Source organism: Micromesistius poutassou (assembly GCF_964030765.1).
Source record: "Micromesistius poutassou genome assembly, chromosome: 14".
Lineage (NCBI taxonomy): Eukaryota > Metazoa > Chordata > Actinopteri > Gadiformes > Gadidae > Micromesistius > Micromesistius poutassou.
The window spans coordinates 7,676,620-7,701,886 of NC_140284.1; the positions used below are offsets into that span (position 1 = coordinate 7,676,620).

The following is a 25,267-nucleotide window of genomic DNA, read 5'->3' on the forward strand; positions in this document are numbered from 1 at the left end:
CTTAGCTCCGCAGCCGGAGCTCCGCTGCTTGGGCTCCGCGGCACTAGTCAACTATCATATCATTAAAAGCAAAATGGACAATCTTCGGGGCATTGTCTCCATTGTCTTTTGGCGCCGTGAAGTGAATGATTTGTATGTGAACATGACGTGACGTTACGTGCGATGTATGACATGAAGTAGTAACATTCCCTTGAACTAGATATTAAAATCATATACGAAATTATAGCCTAGTGACATATTACAATTATAGCTTAATGACATATAAAAAGAGTCCTCGTCTTAATTTGCGAGTCCGAATGCACGAGTCCGAGTCCAAGTTCGAGTCATTCGGTGCTCAAGTCCAAGTCAAGTCATGAGTCTCTAAATTTAGCTCATGAGTCGGACTCGAGTCCGAGTCCAAGTTCGAGTCATTCGGTGCTCAAGTCCAAGTCAAGTCATGAGTCTCTAAATTTAGCTCTTGAGTCGGACTCGAGTCCGAGTCTCGGACTTGAGTACTACAACACTGCCCCTGTCTGAGATGTCGCAAAAACTATTTTTGAGACAAAGGTAGCTCTTCGGATTCACAAAACTTTTGAGAGTTTCCTTTTGGAAAACATACGTGTTTCATATACTGTACATCGTGCATCCTTTGTGGCAACCCAATCACTTAGTGATTGGGTTGCCACGTGATCATTAAATGAGCTGCAGACTGATTAACCTTAATTAGTGCACCTTTTCAAACAGATTATCATTAGTAGCTATTTTAAGTCAGTTAGTGGGTGTGTATCCCATATATATTACAACAACATTAACAACAACAACACTAAAAAGAAAATCAACTGTTTAATGAAATGAGGCGAATCAAAGAAGAAGAAAAGAAAGTGAGAAAGAAAACTTCCACAAGGACGTGAACGGAAACCATGCAACCACGCCCCACCCACAGAGAGGAGACAAAGGAAAAGACTCACAGATTTTATCGCCCGGGAGGTACAGGCCTCCATCGGCCTCCACTGAGAAGCTGTCCAAGGACGCTGCATCGGACACGGACTCGGATATGGACAGTGGGGCTTCAGAGTGTGGGTCGGACTGGGTCAGATTGAGGAAGACCTATGCAGGGGGGTAAGAACATGTCCAGCTCAGAGCCCTGCAATACTACACACGACGCTGGCTGCTGTACCGCGGCCGTAGACAATGTAGGCGGCCATGCAAATTAGATATATCGATATCTATAGTTTCATATACAGTATTTATATTTTGAATTGTAAATTGTTTAATACATAATTCAGTTGATTTTTTTTACGTTAACTGGTGCTACTTGACAAATGTTAAAGGAGAACTCGGGTGATTTTTAAACCCATTATTGTTTTCCTGAGGGTCACCCCATGTTGATGGAAGCTAAAAACCTGACAAATTGATTTGACCAAGCCAGAGATCTGCACTGACTGCCGGCGCTACAAAATAGCTATAACACTAACCTATTGGGGCAAGCTCTTTATCCGCTTTTGGGGCTTCTAAACACATTCAGAAAACCATTCCGCTATGCGCTCCGAGCCACTAGCCAGTGGCTGTGCATCCGCGCGCATCCGTTCTGCTATCGGCTAGTAAGGGCTTTCTGGATATGTCTACATGCAAAAACCCAAAGTTTATACTGTTTCACCACACTATTTGAGTTAAACCAGCACGCTGGTGTCTCGTAAGGAACCAACTCGTGTTACATGTCTTGGAATGGTTTTCTGAATGTGTTTAGAAGCCCCAAAAGCGAATAAAGAACTTGCCCCCATAGGTTAGCATTATAGCTATTCCGTAGCGCCGGGAGCACATGGCAGATCTCTGGCTTGGTCAAATCAATTTTCGTCAGGTTTTTAGCTTCCCTCAACATTGGGTGACCCTCAGGAAAACAATAATGGGGTTAAAAATCCTTTAAGCGTTAAAGGATTTTTATCCTTTAAGACCTTGGACCAAAAGTTGGTTGATTGACGGTGATTGTTGTGCACGCTGGTGAAAGCGAGGCCATTCCCCCTTTGGCACTGTTTGGTTTCATCTGAACGTTATTCAAGTGAGTTTTTAGCTGATTTGCATACATGTTTTAAGAATATCTCTTCTCTCTCTCTCATCTGAGGAATACCAGAACAACATCACAGGGGGTATTTTGTATGCATGTTATCATGGCAGTGTGCTGGGGCTGCTGCCAACCTTCATCACTCTCCACCATGGATGTGCAATGTGTGTGTGCGATCATGCCAACGTGTCAGCATATCAGTGTGCGCTTGTGCGTGCGTGTATATGTCAGTGTGCGGCCTCGTGATGCATGCAAGCACCGGCGCATACGCACGCGTGTGTGCGTGCATCTATGCATTCGTTTGTGCATTTGTGCGAGCGCACATGCGTGTGTGTGTGTGTGTGTGTGTGTGTTCTGGTGTACCTCCTCCAGCGTGGTGTCAGAGATGCCGTAGCAGCCCAGCTGCAGGGCGTCCAGGTTGCCATCCAGGGCAGAGAGCAGCGAGCGGTAGGAGGAGGCACTGGAGGAGGTGAAGGGCGGCAGGGTGTACACCAGGTCACTGCCCTGGGCCTCCTTCAGGCGCGCCTCGGGCACGTGGGCCTGGATGAAGGCCTTCAGCTCGGCGTTGTCCAGGCCTGGCCCGTCGCCGGCAGCCTGGATGCAGACAGAGAGGGGTTGGGTGGGGGGGGGCATTGTGGTTGGTTATATCACAACATTAGATTTAAAGGGATGACGTGTAGGACTTCTGCATGTCAACAGGTTGTGCTGTAGCTCAAAACGAGGCCTTCCCTGACTCACGATTTAGAAAACATTAACATGTGCTGCGCCTCCTACCACTAATTAAAAGTACAATACGCATATTTCGCTAACCTTGTGTTCCTGCTCCTGTGGCTACTGCGTAATGTTTTGCAACAGATCCTCAGCTCCGGCTGCGGCTACACTTTTGATCGTGTGCTTTGATTGATGCGTAGCCTCTAAGCAATAATCTGCGTGCTCTGGCCTTCAGTGGTGCATCAGACAGAGGTCTGTGACTGTGCAGCTGTGAGGGGGAGGAGGGTGGAGGGGGACCATACCTTCCTGGTGAGGGTGAGCTTGTAGCCCTGGCCCAGCCGGTCCTTCAGCTGGAAGGGGGAGCCGCAGCACTTGAGCCCTCCACTCTGCAGGAAGGCGATGCGGTCGCTCAGCACCTCGGCCTCATCCAGGTGGTGAGTGGACATGATGATGGTGCGTCCTGGGAGAGAGAGAGAGAGAGAGAGGAGAGAGAGAGAGAATGTTCTCATTTTGTGACTTCACTTCCCCTGCTCTCCTTAGCTTCACAGACAGGGTCAATTAAAAAGGAGATTTCTACAGATTTCTATAGTAACAACCGGTTAGTGCTCGCCCTCTCACCTCACACACATACGTGCGCACACACACAAATACACACACACACACACACACACACACACACACACACACACACACACACACACACACACACACACACACACACACACACACACACAAGTCATTAAATCCTCAGTGAAATACACGTGAAACAACCTGAATAATCAATCTCTGCTTAATTACATTCCAAATTGAAAATCTAAACACGGTTTTTCCTCCGCGTTCGATTGACACTGCGACCATGTGACTGCTATAACATCTCTTAGGAAATAAGCAGTCTAAAGTACAACTTCGTAAAGTAAAGTAAAGAAACAAATTAAGGAACTCCTCCGACTTGACGGACCATATGTGTGACAAACAATAGTGCTGTCACCCCCCACTTCCACCCCCCCCCCCCCCAGCACACACCTGGTGTCTCTGGAGACGCTCTCACTCCCTGCTGACTCTGAGGTGTGATTGACAACAGGAGTGTGTCAACGACAAGTGCAAACGTGATTGGTTTACGTGATTGGCATGTTTATGTGATTGGTTAATCATGCCCGAAATAGAGGAGGACAATGTGACTGTGTTAAATTTGTGTTAAAACGAGACCCGACACAGTGATCAGACCGGATTAGCTTCAGTCGGCATGCTGATTACTTTTACTGAATACAGAAATACAAAGAATAGAAGATAGAGAAACTAATGTGAAATGAACCATCTCCCAGAACGTATCGTTACAGATACCGAAGAGCAAAGATTTGGATGGTTGTGTTTGCATGTGCGGATATCTACCAGCGTGTGTGTGTGTGTGTGCGTATGTGTGCATGTGTGTGGGTGTGTGTGTGTGTGTGTGTTTGACGCGCACATGCGATTCCATCAGTGTGTGTACGTCAGTGCGTGCGTGTGTGTGTGCACACGTATGTGTGTTTGTGCGATTCCATCAGAGTGTGTGTGCGTGCGTGCGTGCGTGTGTGTGTGTGTGTGCGTGCGCTGTGTTGTGAGAACAGAGCACTCACCGGTCTTATGCTGGATCACGATGTCCCAGATGCTGCGTCGAGAGCAGGGGTCCACCCCCGTGGTGGGCTCGTCCAGCACCACCAGGCGAGACCCCCCGATGAAGGCGATTGAGATAGACAGCTTGCGCTTCATGCCGCCTGACAGGGTGCCCACCCGCTTGTGCCTGTGGGCGTGCATGCCGGTCTCCTCCAAGGTCCTGGGAAGGAGAAGCAGAACGCACTCAAAGTTAAGACGGGGAGAGCAAAGTCAGTGGCAGATAATAGTGAGGCACTTATTCCACTGGGCCAATACAAAACGATACTAGCCCACCTGCTGGCTGTGGAATGTTATTCCTTTTAAGTGGATTTCTCTCTGTGTCTGTACATTGTTTTATCACTTTCATATGGCAATCCCTGTTTTTAGTCATTTCTATCTTTTTTAATTATATATTTTTATTTTGCATCTATTTTAATCATCTTCAACTTGTATTGTTGGTAATTCCCCGCTGTGTAATCTTTCAATTTTATTCCACATTCTTTATTCAATTATTTTTATTCTGATGTGTTAATTTATATTTGTTTTACTTGGCAATGGCAATATCCATAGGCTGACACATACTCCCTGTGTGTTTTTCCTGGGACTCAATTGAGCTTCTCGGTTTAGAAAAAAAGGTTGATGAAGTTAAACATAAGGGATTTGTACTGACTCTATTTGGTGTTTTTATCAAGGTGTTTATTTCAAGTCAAGTAAATGTAGAGTACGTCAACAAAATATGTAAATGTAATTGCTTCCAAACTGCATGTAAATTATTATTTTTACATATTCCATATGACTTCCATTTGAACAACCTCCATGTCCATAAAAATAACTCCATATGCAGTTATTTTGTATTCGAATTTATTAGCTGCGAGTCCGGACTCATTTTCATCCCTTCTAAGATGCGAGTTCCATCCTCTTTTAGCGTGTGCTTGTTTAAAACTCATTGTGACTCTGGACATGTGGGGAATCTCCACTCCCAAGAGACTTTTTTGAGTTCCAATCTCTTTTGTCGACTTTTTAATGACACTATGAGAGCTTGAATGACTTCTCTGGTGATGTTAATTATAAGCTTATCTGAGGATGTTGATAAGGCTGTAAAATATGCCATGCTAAAGTATTATCATACGCTAGAAGAAATATGCCAATTAAAGAATGGAAAGGTAAAAAAAGGTTTTTCAGTCACCACAGTTCTCTCTATTTCATTTCATTTAGAGGTAATCCCAGAAACACTGAACTATCAAAGTCAACAAAGCTTCAAGTCTTTGGTGGTGAATATGGGTGTATGGGACATAACCCTGTACGCCAATTATCTGAACCTTGTAGTTAAAAAAATAATAAATAAATAAATGTCTGTGTCTGTGTTCTTTCTTGAGGGACCCCAATATATATATATATATATATATATATATATATATATATATATATATATATATATATATACAGTATATACGTTTTTTTATACATATATTATGCTTTGCAAGGACTTACTTGCGGACTTGCTCTCGCAGTTCTCCCTGTGTCCACTGGGGGGCCTTGATCTGTCCGTATAGGAGTAGATGCTCTTTGGTGGTCATGTGGTCAAAGAGGACATCGTACTGCATGCACACGCCCAGCTCTTTGCGGATGTCCTCAATGTTGGCCAACATGTCCCGGCCGTAGACCTCAATGGAGCCGGAGGACGGGGCGAACAGGCCGGTCAGCAGGGACCTGAGAGGCACAGAGTTCAGCTTGTTCAGATAACGCCATGTTTTACAATATGGGGAAACCGATGTCGCCATGGGTTACATATTACGAGTTGGATCCAGGGTAAAAACGTTGTTTAAGGTAATTAATTCAAAATAGTTGTTTCATATACAATATCTATCACATATTTCTATTTTATTTATTCAAATTTAAATCAGCTATCATTGCACAGTGAAAGAAATTCTCAATTCCTGTTGCATATTTACAGTATATATTGTAATTAGCACCAGAAGGAAAAACAGAAAGAAAGAGCGTGAAAGACTAAAAAAACTGAAAGAGAGTGAAAGAAATACATAATAAAAAGAAAGAGAGAGTGAAAGAAAGGAAAAAACTGAAAAAAAAGAGAGTGACAAAAAGGAAAAAAACAGAAAGAAAGAATGAATGAAGGAAAAACAGAAAGAAAGCGAGAGGGAAAGACTGAGTGCTTGTGGGGAGCCTACATGGTGGTGGTCTTGCCGGCGCCGTTGTGTCCCAGCAGGGAGGTCACGTGGCCCTCGTAGAAGGACACGCTGAGGTCGCTCAGCGCCACGCGCTCACCGTACATCTTGGAGAGCCGGCGGAGGGCCACGCCCACCGGCAGGCCCCGGAACTCCTCATTGGACGCCGAGGAGAACATCTTCTGGTCTGGAAGAGGGAGAGAGAGAGAGGCAGAGAAGGCAGAGAAGGCAGAGAGGGAGAGAGAGAGAGCGAGAGAGAGAGAGAGAGAGAGAGAGATATACAGACAGAGAGACAGAGAGAGAGAGCGAGAGAGCGAGAGAGAGACAGTAAGTGAGAGAGAGAGAGTTGGCAGAGAGAAGGTGGGAGAGAGTGAGAGACAGAGAAAGAGAGGTGGCAGAGAAGGTGGGAGAGAGTGAGAAAACAAACAAAGACACTTGGCTATTAACAAATTCAAAAGAAAAGCCACTTCTGGCTTTTGAATTATTCATAAATCATTCATTATTTAAATGAGCAAGCGAAAAACCTTTAATATATAACAAAAATAAAGAAACACTGCATTGTAATGTGATGCATCCTTTCTGCAGGAAACATGTTGTTGCTATCGCCACATCAATAGCTATGAACCTGGTACACAGTGTGAGGTCCCAGTGTGTGTGTGAGAGCGGAAACAGGAGGCATACCTTTCTCTTTTTCCTCGGGGAAGACGGGCTGGTTGCTCTGCAGGATGTTGGTGATGAAGAGGCCGCGGGGCTCCTTGGCCCCTCGCCCGCGGCAGGCGCAACACAGGTCGGTCCAGAAGGACGGCGACACGGGGAAGTACCACGGAGCGGCGATGCCGTACTGTCCTGATGGTCGGACAATCACAATGCCAGTTTAATCAGTGCTGGGTCGGTCACCCAGCACTTCACTTTTGATGTTGATTGATATTGTGTGGAAAAACGTGTATTGTGTTTTTTTTTTGCTGTAGTTGTTAATCCTGTACTTGAATGATTTTTGTCGGTGATATCTTTGATGTTTTCTGCATGATTGGAGGACTTTTGTTGTCTGTTGTCTGTCTAGGGTTAATCTGACTCTGGCCCTCGTCGCTCAGAACAGATTTCTGAACATATCTGACATTAGAGTGATACCATATTAAAAACATAACAAAATATGTGTTTAACTTTTACTAGAATATTAATACTTCAATTGAACTCTCAAATAAACAGCCTTATCTAACATGATATTTTTGGACACGTTCCCTGACCAAATTAGCTGGACTTAATCCAACTTAATCCAAGGGTTGGTGTTCAACGTGCGGAGAAGCCCGTCAGCCCTGTGGCGGCGGCTTACCTGGGAACACCATGCGGATGTAGCCACCGATGAGGAAGTAGATGGCTGAGTCGATCAGCAGCAGCCAACACATCCAGCCAAACGACGAGGTGTCCACGCTCACCGGGGAACTGTAGGCATTGCTCCAATGGATTCCTGGGGGTCGGGGAAAAAGACAAATATAAATACTAACAAAACTCTCATGGTCCCTCAATCAAGATTCAACATTCAAGATGGTTTATATGCAAAACAGTTACGACAGCAGGCGCCGGCAATGAAATTGTTGAGTCTCAGGCTCCTTCAACAATGCAATATAAAAAGTAAAAGTAGAGAGAAACACAAACTGGACGTGAAATATTTGAATAAAATAAAAATGTAATAATAATATAATTATAGCTAGTGGTAATGTGATCTGTCGAACACGGTAAACTGGAAATATTTATATATTTAACTGTAATTGAATGACAAACATGAACATTGATGTTCACTTTGGATATCAAGTGAGGGATGTTCCAATTCCAAGTACCAGTACCATATTTTGTGGAAAAAGTGTTAGGGTACTGTACCTTCTCCCTGGTATTCGTAGCGTGTGACGTACTGCGTGGCGTAACTGAAACAGGTAGGTGCTAGTAGTCCCTGTTGCAAAAAAACATTATGGTCAGGGAAATTAGCCATAGCAGGGTCAACAACAAAGAAGTTTACCACTGGCAGTTGGGTTTATAAATCATCCTTCATGTACCCCAAAGGCAAATTGATTAAATGGTGAGGAACCTGAAAATAAAATTCACCATAGGGCCACTTTTATAGTATTAGCTAGTCACTGTTTAGTCATTAGCTAATTTTACTAAACAAGAGACACCAATCAGAAACAATTCTACATTTGTAGTTGTGAAAATAGTTACTTATACACTTTTTTCACTACACATGGGGTCACTGGGTCACAACATTTTTTCAACTGTTCTGTGGACCCACACTTGTTACATGTATATGCAGTCAACCATGATCTGCTTCCACACATGCCTCATTTCTATGCCAACCAACATCTGCTCATGATATCAATATCCCAGTCTACGTATGCGCACTACCCCACACTAACTATCTAGTTGTATTGCACAAGTTCAAACACCCCAAAGCCCCTGGTGGGGAAACAATGACCTTTTGATAGTTCAACTTAAAGCTGCTGTGCTGCTGATTTGAAAGTTGTAAAAGAGAGAACAGCAAAGAACAATATTTGGAATCTAAGCAGCCCAAAATAGTCCTTCTTCCCCCTTTACGTTTTGAGAAATATAAGATGTAGGAGTGATTCCCAGAACCAATCAGGGGAGAGATATATTGATTGGTCAGAACTTGGTAAGGAGCAGTCTAAAATCCATATTGTCACACACAAAGGCACACAGGCGCCTTCAACTCAAATAACACACTCTCTGAGATTTCACTCACGAGTACCTGACGGAACCCGACGGAAATAAGCCTGTTGAGTCACTATCTATGGCCAAATTAGGTACCACAATAGTGATTGAGCCTATGGCCCACTGAGGAAAGCCCCTGTGTTTGCAGTATTATGAATGTTATGAACTGGGTGTTTTTATTTCTAGGAACAAAATACAGCTTAATGCAAAAGATGTCCCAAAAGAGACCGAAATGGAAATCTTCGAGATTGCCACTTTAACAAACGACAAACACTTCTTTCTGATCTGCTCACCAGGGCGCTCTTCTGGGAGAAGCTGAGCGTGGACTCCATCCCCATGACGATGATGAAGGGGAAGAAGCAGAGCACGTAGACCAGGCTGCCCGTCATGCCGGCGATGTAGGTCTTGTCGAAGAAGGAGCTGACCAGGAAGCTCATGGCCACGATGCTCAAGCCGTAGTCGCAGAAGAAGAGGAAGAGCAGGAAGCCGTCGCTGTTGGGCAGCACGCCGCCGTACTTGAGCACCAGTGTGAGGATGACGATGGTGAAGAGCAGGTGCACGGCGCAGTCCAGGAACCAGGCGCAGAAGTGGCTGAGTGGGTTGACGCCCATCATCTTCATGTACTGCAGGGCGGGACACAAACGAGGGTCACGGAGAGTTGGCGCGTTGATGGATTGTATGTGCGCTCTTGTGATTCATTCACTTTTTTGGTTCTTAGCTCAATGGTTTGTGCACTTATTGTTACTCGCTTTGGATAAAAGCGTGATTTAAAGAAATGTAACGTAAAGATACAATTTATATTCGTTAAGATTTCAATTGAAAGTAAAAATAGCATTTGTCTTATCTATTCTGTACTTAGTTGTATCTGTTTTTATGTATTGTAAAGCACTTTGTAGGCCTTGTTTTAAAATAAATCACGGTCGTTATTATCGTCATTATACATTTAAAAAAATAATAATTGTCACATAGATACACAATATTTCTTCTCCCATATCTCATATAATTGCTTCTAATCAGGCAGATACATCAAGTGAGATTCCAAGACACGTTCCCTGATAATAGGAAATAGCACAGGACAGCCAGGGATTGCACTTAGGCACTGAGTTCACAAGTTGTCACACTATCCTTGAGGGCCCTCGGGCACAATGAGATGAGTCGTTCGATCGGCTGGCCGAGGGTCCATCACGTTGTTGTTGTTGTTGTCTGAGGAGCATATTACCTCATGGAGCCTCAGCTCTCTCTCGTAGACCAGCTTCTTGACAAAGTCAGCCACAAACAGAACCCAGGCGATCATGAGCATGATCGGGAAGACAAACGAGATAGCCTCCAGGTACCTGGGGGGTGTAGGGAGGGGAGGGGACGTCAGCCATCAATCACAGGCATCGCCCAATCACATTCGACTGGCAACATCAATGTTAAAATAGGGCTTTTTTGAAGGGGAACTTTGGCCCGCGGCAGCTGGGTGTGCTGCTTTTTCATCATCTATGTTTGATGAAGTAATAAGTCAAGTCAATACCAGTCAATACACTGAACCCTTATTTGCATTCAGTGAATTTTTATGTATTGGATATTTTGTCATTTTGGATTCGGACCAAAAAACGTGATGTATCATTATACAAAATTTGACATTAAAACAAAAAACAACGTCACAAAAGCCTTACATGAAAAGCCAAAGACAAGAGAGGAGGAAATAGCAGAGGGGAGAACTGTATCGAGTGAAAGTAAGGGAGCGAATGACGGTCGGAGGGTTGCAGAGCTGAAAAACGGAGCACCGAAAACCCCCGTTTGGACATGGACACGGGAAACACCAAACAGTAACGCCATGCTCATTCTAACAATGGAGCCAGAGCCGTATATCACACAGCAGTACTTTGTGTCTGCCACCTCCCCCCCCCCTCCCTTCCCCCACCCCTTTCCCCAAAATGCAATAAACGTGGCTGAGGCCGGCGCCCGAGGGATAAATCGTATCTGGGCGTACAGACAGCGGGCAGACGGCTTGACCCAGGCACCCCGCGACCGGGGCTCTGTTCGGAGGAGATATCAGTGCAGGCCTTAAGAAGAGGCCTCCTGGGGCGCGGGCCAAATGAAGGCATTTCGGGCTCAGTCATGATTTACTGGGAGCGTTGACGGCTGCGTACAGATGAGTAGCCAGCGAACGTCAGGGGCCGGCTCTCAGCCCTCAACGATGCACGTCAGTTCCGCATGACTGTGTGCGAGGAAGTGTGTGTGTGTGTGCTCACGTATGTGCGTGCGTGTTTGGGCAATGTATGCAGGGACTAATCGCGAGCCTAATCAAAAGTACGCCTAATGTACCGTTTCAGACACTGCGTGCGTTTGTTTGTGTGTATGCATGCTTGTGCGTGTGTGTGTGTGTGTGTGTGTGTGTGTGTGTGTGTGTGTGTGTGTGTGTGTGTGTGTGTGTGTGTGTGTGTGTGTGTGTGTGTGTGTGTGCGTGCATGTGTGATAATTAGACTCTTGGGCTGGAAGAGGCTGCGCACATGCGGTGTGCAGGGTGTTGATGTTTAAACAAACATCAACCCCCTGCAAAGGCAAAGGCATCAACCCCCTACGTGGCGGGCGGCAGGGGGGTGGGGGGGGTGGGGACATCGCTACACTCGTTTTTACAAAGAAGTCAAAATATAGGGAATCTCTGAAAGCACTCACTCGTCCCGCAGGAAGCAGGGGTAGGGGAAGGGCTGCAGCTGGACGGCGGGCTCGGCCACATGGTGGCCGGCGTGCATGGCAATGATGGCGCGGTCGATGCTCTCCTGCAGGTAGATGAAGCCGCGCGTGTAGCGCATGGTCTCGCGGGTGTCGATGTGCGTGTCCTTGACGTAGTAGAGGCTGCGCACGCGGTCCGTGCGCATCACGTTGTCCATGTGCATGCGGATGGTGTAGCTGACCTTGCGCGGCAGGCCCGCCCCGGCGCCGCCACCGCTGCCGTTCGCCGGTTTCCGAGTGTCTTCCCCGGGGAGCTTGAAGATGACACCTGTTGAGGGGCAGAATCGATCGGCACAGTGTTACTGCTGGTGGTGGTGCTGGTGGTGGGGGTTGTTGGTGGTGGGGCTGTTGGTGGGGGTGGTAGTTCTGGGGGTGGCGGTGGTGGTGGTGGGGTGGGGTTGTTGGTGGTGGGGCTCTTGGTGGGGGTGGTAGTTCTGGGGGTGGCGGTGGGGGTGGTGGTGGCGGTGGGGGTGGCGGTGGTGCTGGGGGTGGTGGTGGTACTGGTCGCTGCAGTTCACTTGAATTGATCCCTGTCGTTTGAGTCAGTGCAGCTCTATGATCAACTATTTAAAAAAAACGGCTCCCAGGCTCAACAATAAGGATTTTTAAAATCCTTTTTTCGATCATCGATAAAGTTATCCTTATAGTTAGTTATCCTAACAACTAATTAAAAATCTATTTATATAGGGGCCAGTAAAAATGGACTTCGGGCAAGTAGAATTCAGACCCACTGTGGAAAAAAACCTTAGCGTTGAGCCTTAGGTTCGCTGACTGTGAAGGCCTATGATCAGTCACACTTATTGCTGAAGCTCACTTTTACTACGATACGAAACAAAGCTTTTGTTCATTTTTCAGACGGCAAATATTTTTATGTTATTGAAATATATATATATTACAGTCATTTGAAATTTAAAATGCAATACCCATGTGGGTGGCAGTGCTGGTGGGTGAGAATCGGTCACGATTAATAAACCAAAAGTAAATCAAGGACATAACATGAAGTGCTATTCTTTGAATCTGCTCTTCATAAGCTGATACTGTAATATTTATCCATATTGTGCAAATTCCAGGTCTGGTGTATTTAATATTGAATAAATCATAAAGCCCAATGTAACAGTGTAATTTGTAACCAGGGCCCATGGTGCGGTGTGTCAAACTGACTTGCGTAAAGGTCGCGGTTCTTGGCCAGTTCCTGGGCAATGGAGTCCATCTCCTCAGCAGAGTCATAGCCACGGTAACGGTCGAACTTGATGCAGGAAGCGACGTTGATCATGAGGTTGGAAAGCACGGTGATCTGCTTGAGGGCCTGCTTGTTTTTGTCCAGCATGACCCCCATGTTAGCTAAGGACGAGAAGGGAGAGAGACAAAGAAAGAAAGAAAGAAAGAAAGAAAGACAGAAAGAAAGAAAGAAAGAAAGAAAGAAAGAAAGAAAGAAAGAAAGAAAGAAAGACAGTATGACCTCAATGAAACTGACCACAAAGTTTGATGGACTCCAACGCTGTAATGGACTTTAGAACTTCAGGTAAATATTGATGTGAAGTATCTTCGCAGTGTCTTCCACATTGAAACAGTTAAACGTTAAATAAAATATGAGAGAGATATATAATGAACAGGGTGACGCAATGTGCACAGTGAATTAGTTGCAGCGTTGCCGGACCCCCGATGACTTTGATGGAACACAGGGTTGTGTGCGTGTGTGTGCATGTGTGTGTGTGTGTGTGTGTGTATACACACACACACAAAGAACAGGAGATGTGAGGACGGACGCCCGAGCACAGTGCGGCCCTCCAAGAGGAGCCCTTCAAACACACACACACACACTCACCGAAGTCACTGAGGGTCTCCTTCAACTTGTCGACATTGATGTCCGTCTGCATCTCAATGAACTTCTTCACAAAGGCGTTGCCCAGGGAATTCTAGGACTCCACGAAAAGGATGTGAGAGAGGAAGGGGAGGGGAGGGGAGGGGAGGGGGGGGAGGAGCGAGCAGAGAGGAGAGAGATAACGTATTAGGATTCAGCCGCATGACACCTTGCAAAAGCCACAGCGGAACTATCGAGGAGGCACTTTCCCAGGAGGGGGGTAGGCTGGGAGCAGAGGGAATGGTGGAGAATAGCGAGGAGGTGAGGTGGAAGTCACTGGTCCGGGGGTGTGGACGCGCCTTACCTTCAGCATGGGCAGGGTCTCCGTGAGCAACTTGGTGGAGTTAACGAGGAGGTCGGAGGATTCGATCCAGTCCGCCGAGTACTGCTTCAGGTTCCCAAACTCACGCAGCGTGTCGTTGGACTAAGAGAGAGCGGGGGAATTAAAAAGACGAATTGTGTGGTTAAAAATACAATGTGCATAAATATAGCCGCGAGTCACGATTACGGGTTGCCAAGCATCCAAGCCAGATGTGCACACAAACAAACAAAGTGGAGCCTGCTGATCCACGCCACTGGGGACCATTAGGAAACGTGAAAGCATCTCGAAGAAAAATAAACTGAAAGGCTTCCTTTCGTTGTACTGTGCAGAGGGATTTGAACTCACAGCCACTGGGCTCCAGCACCAGTGTGTCGGGATAATCTAATATCCGTATGATTAAGAATCATTATCAAGCTACAGGAGTTATTGACTAAAGCAGAAAAAATCTTTATCATTTACTATCCTCTTTTGATCACGGAGGGTTATGGGCACAGAGCTTTTGGAACAAGGGCCTTGCAGTGGTCAGTGCATTATTCACCTGTTGTTGGGGAGTCTATATTTCAAACAACTTAACCCGAACCCTCAAAGTGAGTGTGTGTGTGTGTGTTTGTTTGTTTGTGTTTGTGTGTGCGTGTGTCTGCGTGCGTGCGTGCGTGCGAGTGTGTGTGTGTGTGTGTGCGTGCGTGCACCTTCTCCATGATGGCCCTGGTGGTGGGGGTGTCGGGGGTGAACAGGACCTGGCCCATCAGCATGGGCTTGAGGAAGGCCCAGGCAATGGCCCCTCCCGTAGTGTTCACCATGTCCAGGTATAGGTTCATGCAGAACGGAGCTGCAGGAGGGGGGGTTAGACTTTTAGATTTTCTGCTAGGAGCATCTCTCTCTCTCTCTCTCTCTCCCCCTCTCTCTCTCTCCCGCTCTCTCTCTCTCTCAGCAGACGTGGGAGTGGCTGAGCATGAGAGAGAGATAGTTTGCTGCCTCTACAGAGAGTGGTTTTCCAACTTTTCTTTTTATTCTGGGTCAGTATTAGCTTTGTGTTATCAACGTTTTTTTGTAGTATTTTTTTTTTTGGGGGGGGGGGGGGGGGGGTTTAAGGGGTCTTGTTTTGCAGTCTGCAAACTCTGGAAGTCCTCAGTATTAAATCCACTGATGGGTTCAACAGCACTGTGTCGATCCTTGTTAATAGTGTTGAAAAAGTGAATAAAGTGGTCGAGACCGGTTTAGTTCTCGACCACGTTATATACGTGTTTGCACATTGGTATCCATGTTTCCTCTCACTACACCTGCTTAACGAGTCACTGTCTCCAATATTTTGCTGTTTATTGGTGATAATGTGTTGTTGCCGTGAACTCCAGGCCCCGAGAAGATAATTTCCCCGGTTAGGAAAATGCAGTCTGGCTGTAAATCTCCGCTGCTGAAACACATTGTTTCACAGATGGCAGGTTCTCATGGTGCTCAATAAAAAAAGATAAGGAACTTAATCTGGTGTTTAAGGTGAAAGTTGATGATTTGGGTCATGTTGTGCTTGTGAACTCTGGGACTTTGAAGTGTTTTCTTAGAGGGAGCAGGTGAGAGAATAGACACATAGACAGACTGATATTGATGGGGAGGGGGCAAAAGAGAGACAGCAGACTAAATGAGAGGGTGAGGAGGGGGCAAAAGAGAGACAGCAGGCTAGATAAGATAGCAGGTGGGGGGATAGAGACACAGCAGTGTCAGAAAGACAATGGCACTGTAAAACAGGGAGTGCAGCAGCTGAAGAAGAAACGTAGCCACAGAGGGAAAGGATCAGGAGAGGAGAGCGGACTGTGTTAAGCAGTCCAGACAGAGCAGCAGAAGAATCAGGGAGAAATAGGGATGAAGTCCTGATGGTGGAGGAGAACGTTTTTACTGTTCTCAAAAGAAAACAAGGAAACAACAGCAGTGGCTCTCGGACAAAGAAAGGAGCAGCAAGCGCTCCTAGTGGGAGGCCGCAGGAGGAGCTGTCTGAGCCTGAGTCTAGTATTGGAGGAGGAGGAGGAGGAGGAGCACTGTGCTGAAGACAGCCAGCCTCACACTGATACACAACTGTCTGCCGATTCACAGAAGGGGAAAAAGTATGGACAAAAAGTACAAAAGGTTCAAAGGTTTCTGCAAAAAACAAAGAATATGAAAAAAGGCAAAGACAAAGTTGGTTTGAAAGGGAGGTCGACTGATAAGGAAGTCTACAGACTGAAGAAAGAAGTCCAGAGACTCAAACAGGAAGTATATAATGAAGAGGAAACAGTATAAGACTTCTCACATCAGGGATCATGGGTGATTTTAGGAAGTGTTTTTTTTTATCATTTGTGTGACTTTAATAAGGGACTATTTAGAGCAAGGTGACATTGTCCTAATTTCACAGCTTAAACAAAAAAATAAAGGTGTTTTAAAAGTCTCTCTCTCTCTCTCTCTCTCTCTCTCTCTCTCTCTCTCTCTCTCTCTCTCTCTCTCTCTCTCTCTCTCTCTCTCTCTCTCTCTCTCTCTCTCTCTCTCTCTCTCTCTCTCTCTCTCTCTCTCACATACAAGCATCGCGTGGTATCTTGAACTTGGTGATCATCTCTTCTCTCTCCTCAGTTTTGGGTAAGGAGGGGTCTGTGTCGGACATGCTGGTCAGCTGGGAGATGCCGAAGAGGGCCATCATGCCATTGTTGCACAGGGCTCGGGACATGGTGGTGAGCATGGACTTGCTACTTATATCCCTTCTGATTCCTTTCACCATCTAATGAGTAAAACAGGTAGACATTTCAAGACTGTACTTACATGTACCCAAAAGGCATATTTTTTATTCTGGAATAGGTATAATTACTTTCTGATAGCATGCCCTCATAGTTTATGTAATATGACGAATTTGAAGAATGCACAGATCTCTTTAAAATGCACAGATCTTAGAATGTGACTATAATATTACTTTTTATAACATGGAATTTTGCATACATTGTATACATTCATTTTACTCTATATCTAAATGTTGTCCTATGTTTTCAAAACGTTGCGATTTGGACCAGGATCTTTCCAAAAGGTAAACCTCTACGCATCATTTTGTTCCCTAAACTAAATGTCACGTTTGAGTGTTAAACTGAAAATACAAAAAAAGGTTAATCATGTATGAATATAAAGTGTGAGGGTGCGTGCGTGTGAAGGTGTGAGTGTGCGCGTGAATGCGCGAGTGTGCACGTGAACGCGTGAAGCCTGTGGCCGAGTGGACTCACGGAGCGGAAGGTGGGGTCGGCTACCAGGTTGAGGTCGTTGACGGAGGTCAGGAAGCCCTGCAGCTGTTCGACGACGGGGCCCAGCCGGCCTATCATGTCCGTCAGGAAGGAGGTCATCTGGAGCATGAAGCCCACGATGCTCTGCAGCTCCTCAGACATCACCAGCTGGAGAGAATCCCCCGCCCCAAGGAGAAGGGTTTATAGACACCTGTTCACGCTTTTGTTGTTTATGAATGATCCGTTCTATCGCTTGCAGTTGCAGGTCTTTTGCTTTTGTGTGGTTGTGACCTTTGTTAGGCGTGGGCTGTTGTGTTTGGATGGGATTTATTTTCAATGAAGGCTTGTAGGTCACTCAAACAATTTGGGTATTGTTTTCCGAACATGATACCCAAAGAAGCTTATGTCAGAAAATAATAAAGCAATTCTGACCTCAGCTTCTAAAATATGGCCAGATAGGCCATATATTATTTTATCTCTAATTGCTATAAACAGAATTCCTAGCCATGTAAACACAGAAGCCTTCCCAGAATCTTAATAAACTTTGTAGTCAACCTTTAGTTTCAATACATTTTTGTATCAGTGAATCACCTTTAAACCTTTTTATTTCTTTAGGGGGCGGGGGGGGTCACAATGTGGGCGGGTCTTACCCTGTAGATGAGCTTCTCATTGTTGACATGGCGGGCCACCAGCAGCGAGAAGGTGTACCACTGCTGGGCTGACATGGAGCAGAAGGCCCTGTAGATGATGGCGTCTGGCTCCTCTGACTGGCCATACGATGAGTCTCTGCAGTGGCGCAGGCTGACCAACCAGGAGAGGGTCTGCAGAATGTTGAATAACAGTTGAAGGTTGAATTGTTTACTTACAATCTCACACACCCTAGTACGATTGCATGGTGACACTTTGCATGACAGTGTTATTATACTGACACAACCTGTATCAGCGAGGACTTAAAATAACATAATTAGGGGGTAACCTCAGGGTGGGAAAGGGTAGGTAACCCTACGCTTAACCCCTTAACCCTCACCACACTGCGTAGCTACACGCTGTTCATAACAAACATTGTGTTGTTGTGTTATTATGCATAACAGGACACAGTGACCTAAAGAGTAGCCCATTATGCATATGGAGCTCATACGAAAATGATACTGAAACAAGAGAGAAGACACAACATTGCGTCTTGCTCTGGTCTACAAACACGGTCGGGTGAGTGAGTGCACCGCCTGCAGGCAGACCCTTACGGCTAGGTTGTTCGGCAGGGTGGTGTTCAGCAGGAGGTGGAGGGCGCGCTGGTCGAAGGCCATGTACTGCTGAATGTCCATCACAAAGGCAGCCTCATCCCTGAACATTTCTCCGACCGCCACCGGTTCTGAGGGGGAAACACATCCACGTTTTAACCTGATCTGCTGATATCTTACGCTTCCCAACCATAAAGGTACCATATGCATGCATTCTTTCTTTTTACAACAATTTCAGCAGGAAAAATGGGCTAGTGATACAATTTTTGCAATACGATTAAGCAATTATTCTCTTGAAGTTTAACAGTATTGAACAATGCATGCTATAAATGAAAATGTGACACAGGAATGCAACTTTACCTGGTTGGGTTATGTTTACTTTGAAAGCCTTGATGCTGCTTATGTTCAACCCAAAATTTTCAGTTAATGCAGTGGTCCTGTAACACACACACACACACACACACACACACACACACACACACACACACACACACACACACACACACACACACACACACACACACACACACACACACACACACACACACACACACACACAGATGAGCGTGGACACAGTTCTTACTACATCCTCCTCCTCTTCCTTCTCATCATCATAATAGTGCAAACTAACCCACCAGCCTCGGTCAATATTGTATGTGATCGGCTCTCCAACGAAGGTGATGAAGAGGACATCGGGCAGGTTGGAATAGTTTGCCGGCAGGTTCTGCATTAGCAAGTTCACTGTTGGCGTCAGAACAGCACACAGTTGCCCCGGCTCCACGTGCAGGGCGCTCAAGAGGGTCCACACGGCCTCCATGTTCTCCAGCCCACACACCTTACGGACGCCATGCGGGGACAAAGATAAGTAGGGTAAGCTCGAGCATGAAGGAAGATCACTGAGGCGGAACCTATGAGTTTATGTTTGGCGGGCGGCAAGGGAGATAATTACTGTGTAATTGTTGTGAGTTCGACCTTGTGAAAATGGTCTCGTATGTTACAGTTAATGTATCCGAGAATCCCTTCCTGTCAATAATGAGCCTGTTTCTCCGTTGCGGTATCAGTTATTTACTGGCATTTGGGAATTATCTTATCCGCAGTAATCTGGATAAGACATCTTAGTAACAGTTAGCTAACGAACCCTATAGAGGTATTGGTTGTCCATTTTTCATAGAGATAGCTATAATAGTTCTTTACAGAATTTGACCTGGGTCCTGTGCATACGCATGTGTGTGTGTGTGTGTGTGTGTGTGTGTGTGTGTGTGTGTGTGTGTGTGTGTGTGTGTGTGTGTGTGTGTGTGTGTGTGTGTACACACACACACACACACACACACACACAAACACAATCCCTTCCAGTCAATAATGAGACTGTTTTTCTGTAGCAGTATCAGTCATTTACTGCCATTCGGGATTTTTTTATGCGTCAGAACTAATCTTAGCCGCAGTAATCTGGATAAGATGAGACGTCTTAGTTACAGTTACTGGTGAGATAGAGGTATAAGTTTTTTCACAGCGATAGCGATGATGAAATGGGATCGTTTTTTACTGAATTTGACTTGCTGTGTCCTGTGTGTGTGTGTGTGTGTGTGTGTGTGTGTGTGTGTGTGTGTGTGTGTGTGTGTGTGTGTGTGTGTGTGTGTGTGTGTGTGTGTGTGTGTGTGTGTGTGTGTGTGTGTGTGTGTGTGTGTGTGCGCGTGGTGTGTCTTAAAAGGTGTGCCAAAGTAAAGGCCTCTATGAACACAGCGCTTGGGCTAGTGTTAATCTGTTGTATTCATAATAATAGGTGGTTGTGAAAGTGTTTAAAGGGCACTTGCAGTACATTGACAATCACAGACCCTTGTTGTCCTTTGGCACACAAGAAAGTAGTTGGTACTTTTGTAACTTGAAAAAAGAGTACATCAATGAGCAATGTGCATTCTGTATAACATACGCACACCTGTACCTGTACGCACACATTTATTGGTACATAGTGTTAGAAATGGCAGAAAGGCCCAGAAATGGTTCAAACCTGGGAGGAGAAGTGTTGGAGAATGTTTGGGTAGTGTTCATCCATCGTGCTGGTGTTGAGAAGTTCAGCCACTGTATGAAACGTCTCCTGGAACAGGCTCAGGTTCTCTGTGGACCACGAGAGAGAGAGAGAGAGAGAGAGAGCATGTGTGGTAATGGAGATCAGGATATTCATTGATTAAAAGCACCAATACTTCAATAGCCGAAGAATTATCTTGCAACAGAGAAAGTCAAGCAGACTTCTGAAAGCGTGAACAAAAAGTGTAGCTTTCTGTGTTTACCATTTTTCAGTCCCTGTATGTTTACAGTGTTTACAAAACTTTTCATATTTTGGATTCGGACCCAATGCACCCACTCTCGTGTTCCACTCATAAACAGCAGCTGGTACTGCCTGTATTGATTCACAATTCAGATGCTCCCCATGTGTGGTGTATTCATGGAGGACCGCTTCCTAGCTCCATGTGGTCCACTGAGTCATTCGTTGTTCTAGTTTTACTCTTCTTGCGAAGTTTGGGAAGCACTGACATCACGAGAACTGTGGTTATCCTGAAATGGTACCTGGATGGTATTTCTTAGGAGACTTCCATGAACTCACATTAGAAGTTGTTCCTCTCACATGTGTCAAGGATTGTCCCGAGCTACTCACTAGCAGGAAAGTCACTTTGGATCAACGCAAACGGACTGAACAATGACACAATGTCATTAAGAGGATGACAATGAATAGATTGTACAGTTGTGATTGTTAAAGGAAGGTAATTGAATCCAAGTGTTACATTATTTAAAGAAATGATTGGTGTTTGAAACACTTTGCTGCCAGGGGTTTGAGTGTTGTGCATGGAGTGTGAATGCTTTGGACATCGTTTGCCATGCTACATAAAAGCACTTCTGAGTCCTTCAAGTTGTCAAGAAAGGCAGCACCTCAGGAGGCTGTACAGTGATGACAGAATATTAAATTAGACCAACACTAGACAACAGTGATGTTGAATCTTGAAAGAGCTCCACTGCTAGAGGGCATTCTAATTACAAACGGGCCCTGCTGTAAGTATTTCACTTGGTGCATGGATGATTTTGTGCATCGGCGCACACGTGCCTGTGTGGGTGTGGGTGTGTGTGTGTGTTTGTGTGTGGGCACGTACGTGCGTGTGTGGCGGCCCAGCACCCAATTAAAGCACACAGTCACAGCCATCCAAGTGAAGTACGGGGGTGGGAGGGGGGCGGGGGGGTTGATGAGAGACGTTGCGGCGGAGTACGTGATCGAATTCCACTTTGTTAATTAGGTTAAATACAGACCAGAGTGGCCGTGCTGTTGGAGGAACGGGGCCAGGGCCGTCGAGGGCCCTTTCAGCATTCCAGCTAACAAGATACAAAGCCCACATCAGCTCTATCACCAAACTGAATCACAAACTAAATAGTCATGTGAACACTTGGTGGCTTGTTGCCATGGTTTGCCACCCTGAGGTCTGGGGAAAAGAGTTCTGAAACAAGGATATGTCACTGAACCCTTGTGCAAGAAAGCGCTGCCAACAAAAGGTACGGTTTTTGGGTCACATATTGTTATTGGGATATTTACATAATTTATAAATGGGCCGTCTGTACAATTTTCGTCAACCACAAGAGTGTTGTTTGTCGGCGCGCATTGATGAATAATTCAACTAATAAACAGCCCAAATGCAATCTCTCTGTTTATCCTAACCTTTGGAGAAAGTATAAGTGGCGATGTTGGTTAACCAACTGTAAATATTTTTGGACTCAAGGGTACGGCTGCTACGCTTGCATAGAAGGCAAATCTAACGACTGCAATAACTTGTAGTCAGCTTGTAAACTGCTAGAGGCATGGCACGATAGGATCACACAGAGTGCACCTTTAAAAATTTGCATTAAAAAATATTGTATTCTGCATGACCTTAAACAGAAGTGTCCCTGAAATTAAGGTAAAATCATAATAACCTTAATTACGAAAGTCGGGACAAGACATTTTTCTCTGTTTATTCCAACATGTTGCTAATACAACAGGTGGCAAGCCAGAGGTTAAGTTAACTAGCAAAAGGGTAGATTAACAAAGGATGGATACAGCCCGAGGGGACTTGCAACTCTTAGACAGTGTTCCCTTTAAACATTTAAATGCTCAATTACACAGAATAAATCAAATATATGGAGTTCTGGTACCACAAGTGTTGAATATTTTCTGTATGTATGCGACATGTTGTATGGATCTCCACATGGGTAGCGAACCCAAGAATCTCCTTGAGGGATGCAACCAAATAAGAGAGGTAAAAACACACACGCCTTCATTTAACATTCATTTTACTCATGTCTGGGCGATGGGGCTTTCTCCCTAGCCAGACGAGTGAGTCAGAAGTAGAGGTGTAAAAGGAGTTGTACAATGAGGTGAAGTGGGGTACCTGGTGTTTCCCTGGCCAGGCTCCTGGTGATGTTCTTTATGAGCCAGGAGTAGGGGAGCTCCTCTGGGAGCATGAAAGCCACGTCGCTCAGCAGCTCCATCGATCCAGCGGTCCACGGCCTGGTGGAGATTAAACATGAGGCTTCATTTGTTTTGTCAGGGTATGCGTCACATGTTTCCCAGGAGAGAGAGTTTTATATCATGCTGGAGTTATTGCTACTCTGTATCTACTTTTAGATACTGGAATTATCTACAGATATACCTCTGCATACCTACAGTTCAATAAGGCTCATTATATTTACTGGATCACAGAGAATGTTAATGTATTAATTTATTTATAACAACTCTAAAAACGCCCCACCCTCTCAACTCCCTCCCTACGTTTCTCTGCTATTGAGAAGTGTTGCAATCACGCACCATGATTGACAGGTAAAGGTATTACCAAAACCAATCAGGGAAGATTAGTCAGAAATTAGCCTAAAATCAAAATAGTCTCAGACAGATGCAGGCGCAGTCAACCAAAATAGACACACTCACACAGCATTTCACTCACGAATAGTTGACGGATGGTTATGGTATTTCAAACAAATTACACTCAAATGACATCTCTTAAATCATGCCTACAGCACATTTCAAGGGATTGCACACATAAAGATTGAGGCTCCTGTTGGGGTTTCAGAGTTGTTGAATAGTATAGTAGTATTTAGTAGTATTTTGACTTCTTCCTGTTTTTTAAATGCAGAAGACAAACACCACACAAGTCTAGACACCGTCGCGCCGTGTCAGTATTTCCCACCACCCCAACGGGAGCCTCAATATGTTCAATCCACGACTGCCACTTTAAGCACTCATTTCCCGAGTCCCTTTCACAGGGCCTGATGACTGACTCACGATGTATAGACCTCCGGGTTGGTGAGGTAGGCGAGCGCAGCCAGCACGACATCAATGGACACCTCCGTGTCTGAGGTTTCTTCTTCCCCCAAAAAGTCCTGGACTGTACCCTTCATCACCACGTTCAGGTCTGGATTGGCAAAGAACATGCGCGCCGTCTCCAGGACCTCCGTGCGGCTGGGTGCGATGGAGACGGCCTGGAACAGGGCCGGGTAATCGACGGAGAACAGATCGATGAAGTTCACCATGGGCTCCCTGATCGGCCCCCCCGGGAGCTCGCGACGGCGCCTGGCTTTAGCTACGCCGCTTCGTTCCAACCCCATGGTGCCGTTGTCCGGATTACCCCACGGGACCGACGCCCATTGGGTCCCGCTGTAGTCGTCTTCCGGGGGGGTCATGGCCGGCACCGCCTGGAAGAGGACCCCCACCAAGTCTCCAAAGAAGCCGGTGTCCTGCGGGAGCTCGGCTTCCAGCTGGTCGTGGACCGCTCTGAAGAGCGCTTGCATCAGGGAGACGAGCCGGGGCAGCACATCCATCCCGGGACCCGGCGGGCTCTCGGAGGCCCACGCCAACAGCGCCGCCAACTCTTCCGCCACCAGGCGCGTGGCGTTGGCGGCCACAAAGCGCTCCATGCATCGGTAAAGGTCGGGCATGTCGCCGAACACCTCTGTCCGCACGATCACGCTCACCACTTCCTTCATGAGGTTGTAGACGGAGGGCCCGTCGAGTGTCGTGGCGTTCCCCCAGACCATGGGTAACAGGGGGTCGGTGAGGTTCAGGGAATCCAGGAAAGTGTACGCCGTTTCCTCGAAAATGTCCGGAGAGATGTTGTCGTATTGCGTTGGCTGCATGTTGCTCAGCAGGTGTTGTGCGGCTCTCTCCGCGGCCTCCAGGTACGTCTTGAGGAAGGGGGCCACGGTCAATAGCTCATCTGTGAGCAATTCGAGGGAGTCCAAGCTGAAAGAAAGCCGTTGAACATCGGGTTAATGTGACTTCACGTAAGGACTACAGGGAAGTATAGCAAGGTGAAATAGCAACGTTTCAAACCAACATGCCAGTCCAAAGGCTGTTCCCTGTCGGAGGCTGCTTTCACTTCACAATAACAGCCGTTCTGATTGATTTGCACTTTTCCCCGAATGCAATATGTCCTTAATGTGATCGCTTCTCAGTTCAAGCAAGAAGTCATAATCATTTATCATCACCGTCCTTCGAAAGCATTCACACAGCCTTCTCATTTCGGCCTAGATAATAGACTCCGGAGCCACTCTGCCGCTGTGATCAATGATCTATAACTCATGCAGTCAGACTTGATTGATTCCCCGATAT

At 46.0% G+C, this 25,267-nt stretch overlaps 1 protein-coding gene across 1 annotated transcript in view; it reads right to left on the reverse strand.

The window, feature by feature from the left end:
* Nucleotides 1-25,267, reverse strand: part of abca12 (ATP-binding cassette, sub-family A (ABC1), member 12) — a gene marked incomplete at both ends in the record, with an annotated part of 59,927 nt that overhangs the window by 23,118 nt on the left and 11,542 nt on the right. The window contains 25 exon segments of the mRNA XM_084478914.1: nt 948-1,086; nt 2,402-2,632; nt 3,052-3,209; nt 4,363-4,559; nt 5,870-6,088; nt 6,565-6,748; nt 7,243-7,407; nt 7,892-8,026; nt 8,437-8,506; nt 9,573-9,902; nt 10,499-10,613; nt 11,944-12,268; nt 13,162-13,341; nt 13,826-13,916; nt 14,166-14,285; nt 14,873-15,012; nt 16,725-16,920; nt 17,411-17,575; nt 18,058-18,228; nt 18,649-18,776; nt 19,006-19,082; nt 19,281-19,480; nt 20,651-20,757; nt 23,052-23,170; nt 23,942-24,898. Of these exon segments, the coding sequence (XP_084335040.1) occupies nt 948-1,086; nt 2,402-2,632; nt 3,052-3,209; nt 4,363-4,559; nt 5,870-6,088; nt 6,565-6,748; nt 7,243-7,407; nt 7,892-8,026; nt 8,437-8,506; nt 9,573-9,902; nt 10,499-10,613; nt 11,944-12,268; nt 13,162-13,341; nt 13,826-13,916; nt 14,166-14,285; nt 14,873-15,012; nt 16,725-16,920; nt 17,411-17,575; nt 18,058-18,228; nt 18,649-18,776; nt 19,006-19,082; nt 19,281-19,480; nt 20,651-20,757; nt 23,052-23,170; nt 23,942-24,898 (4,919 nt within the window).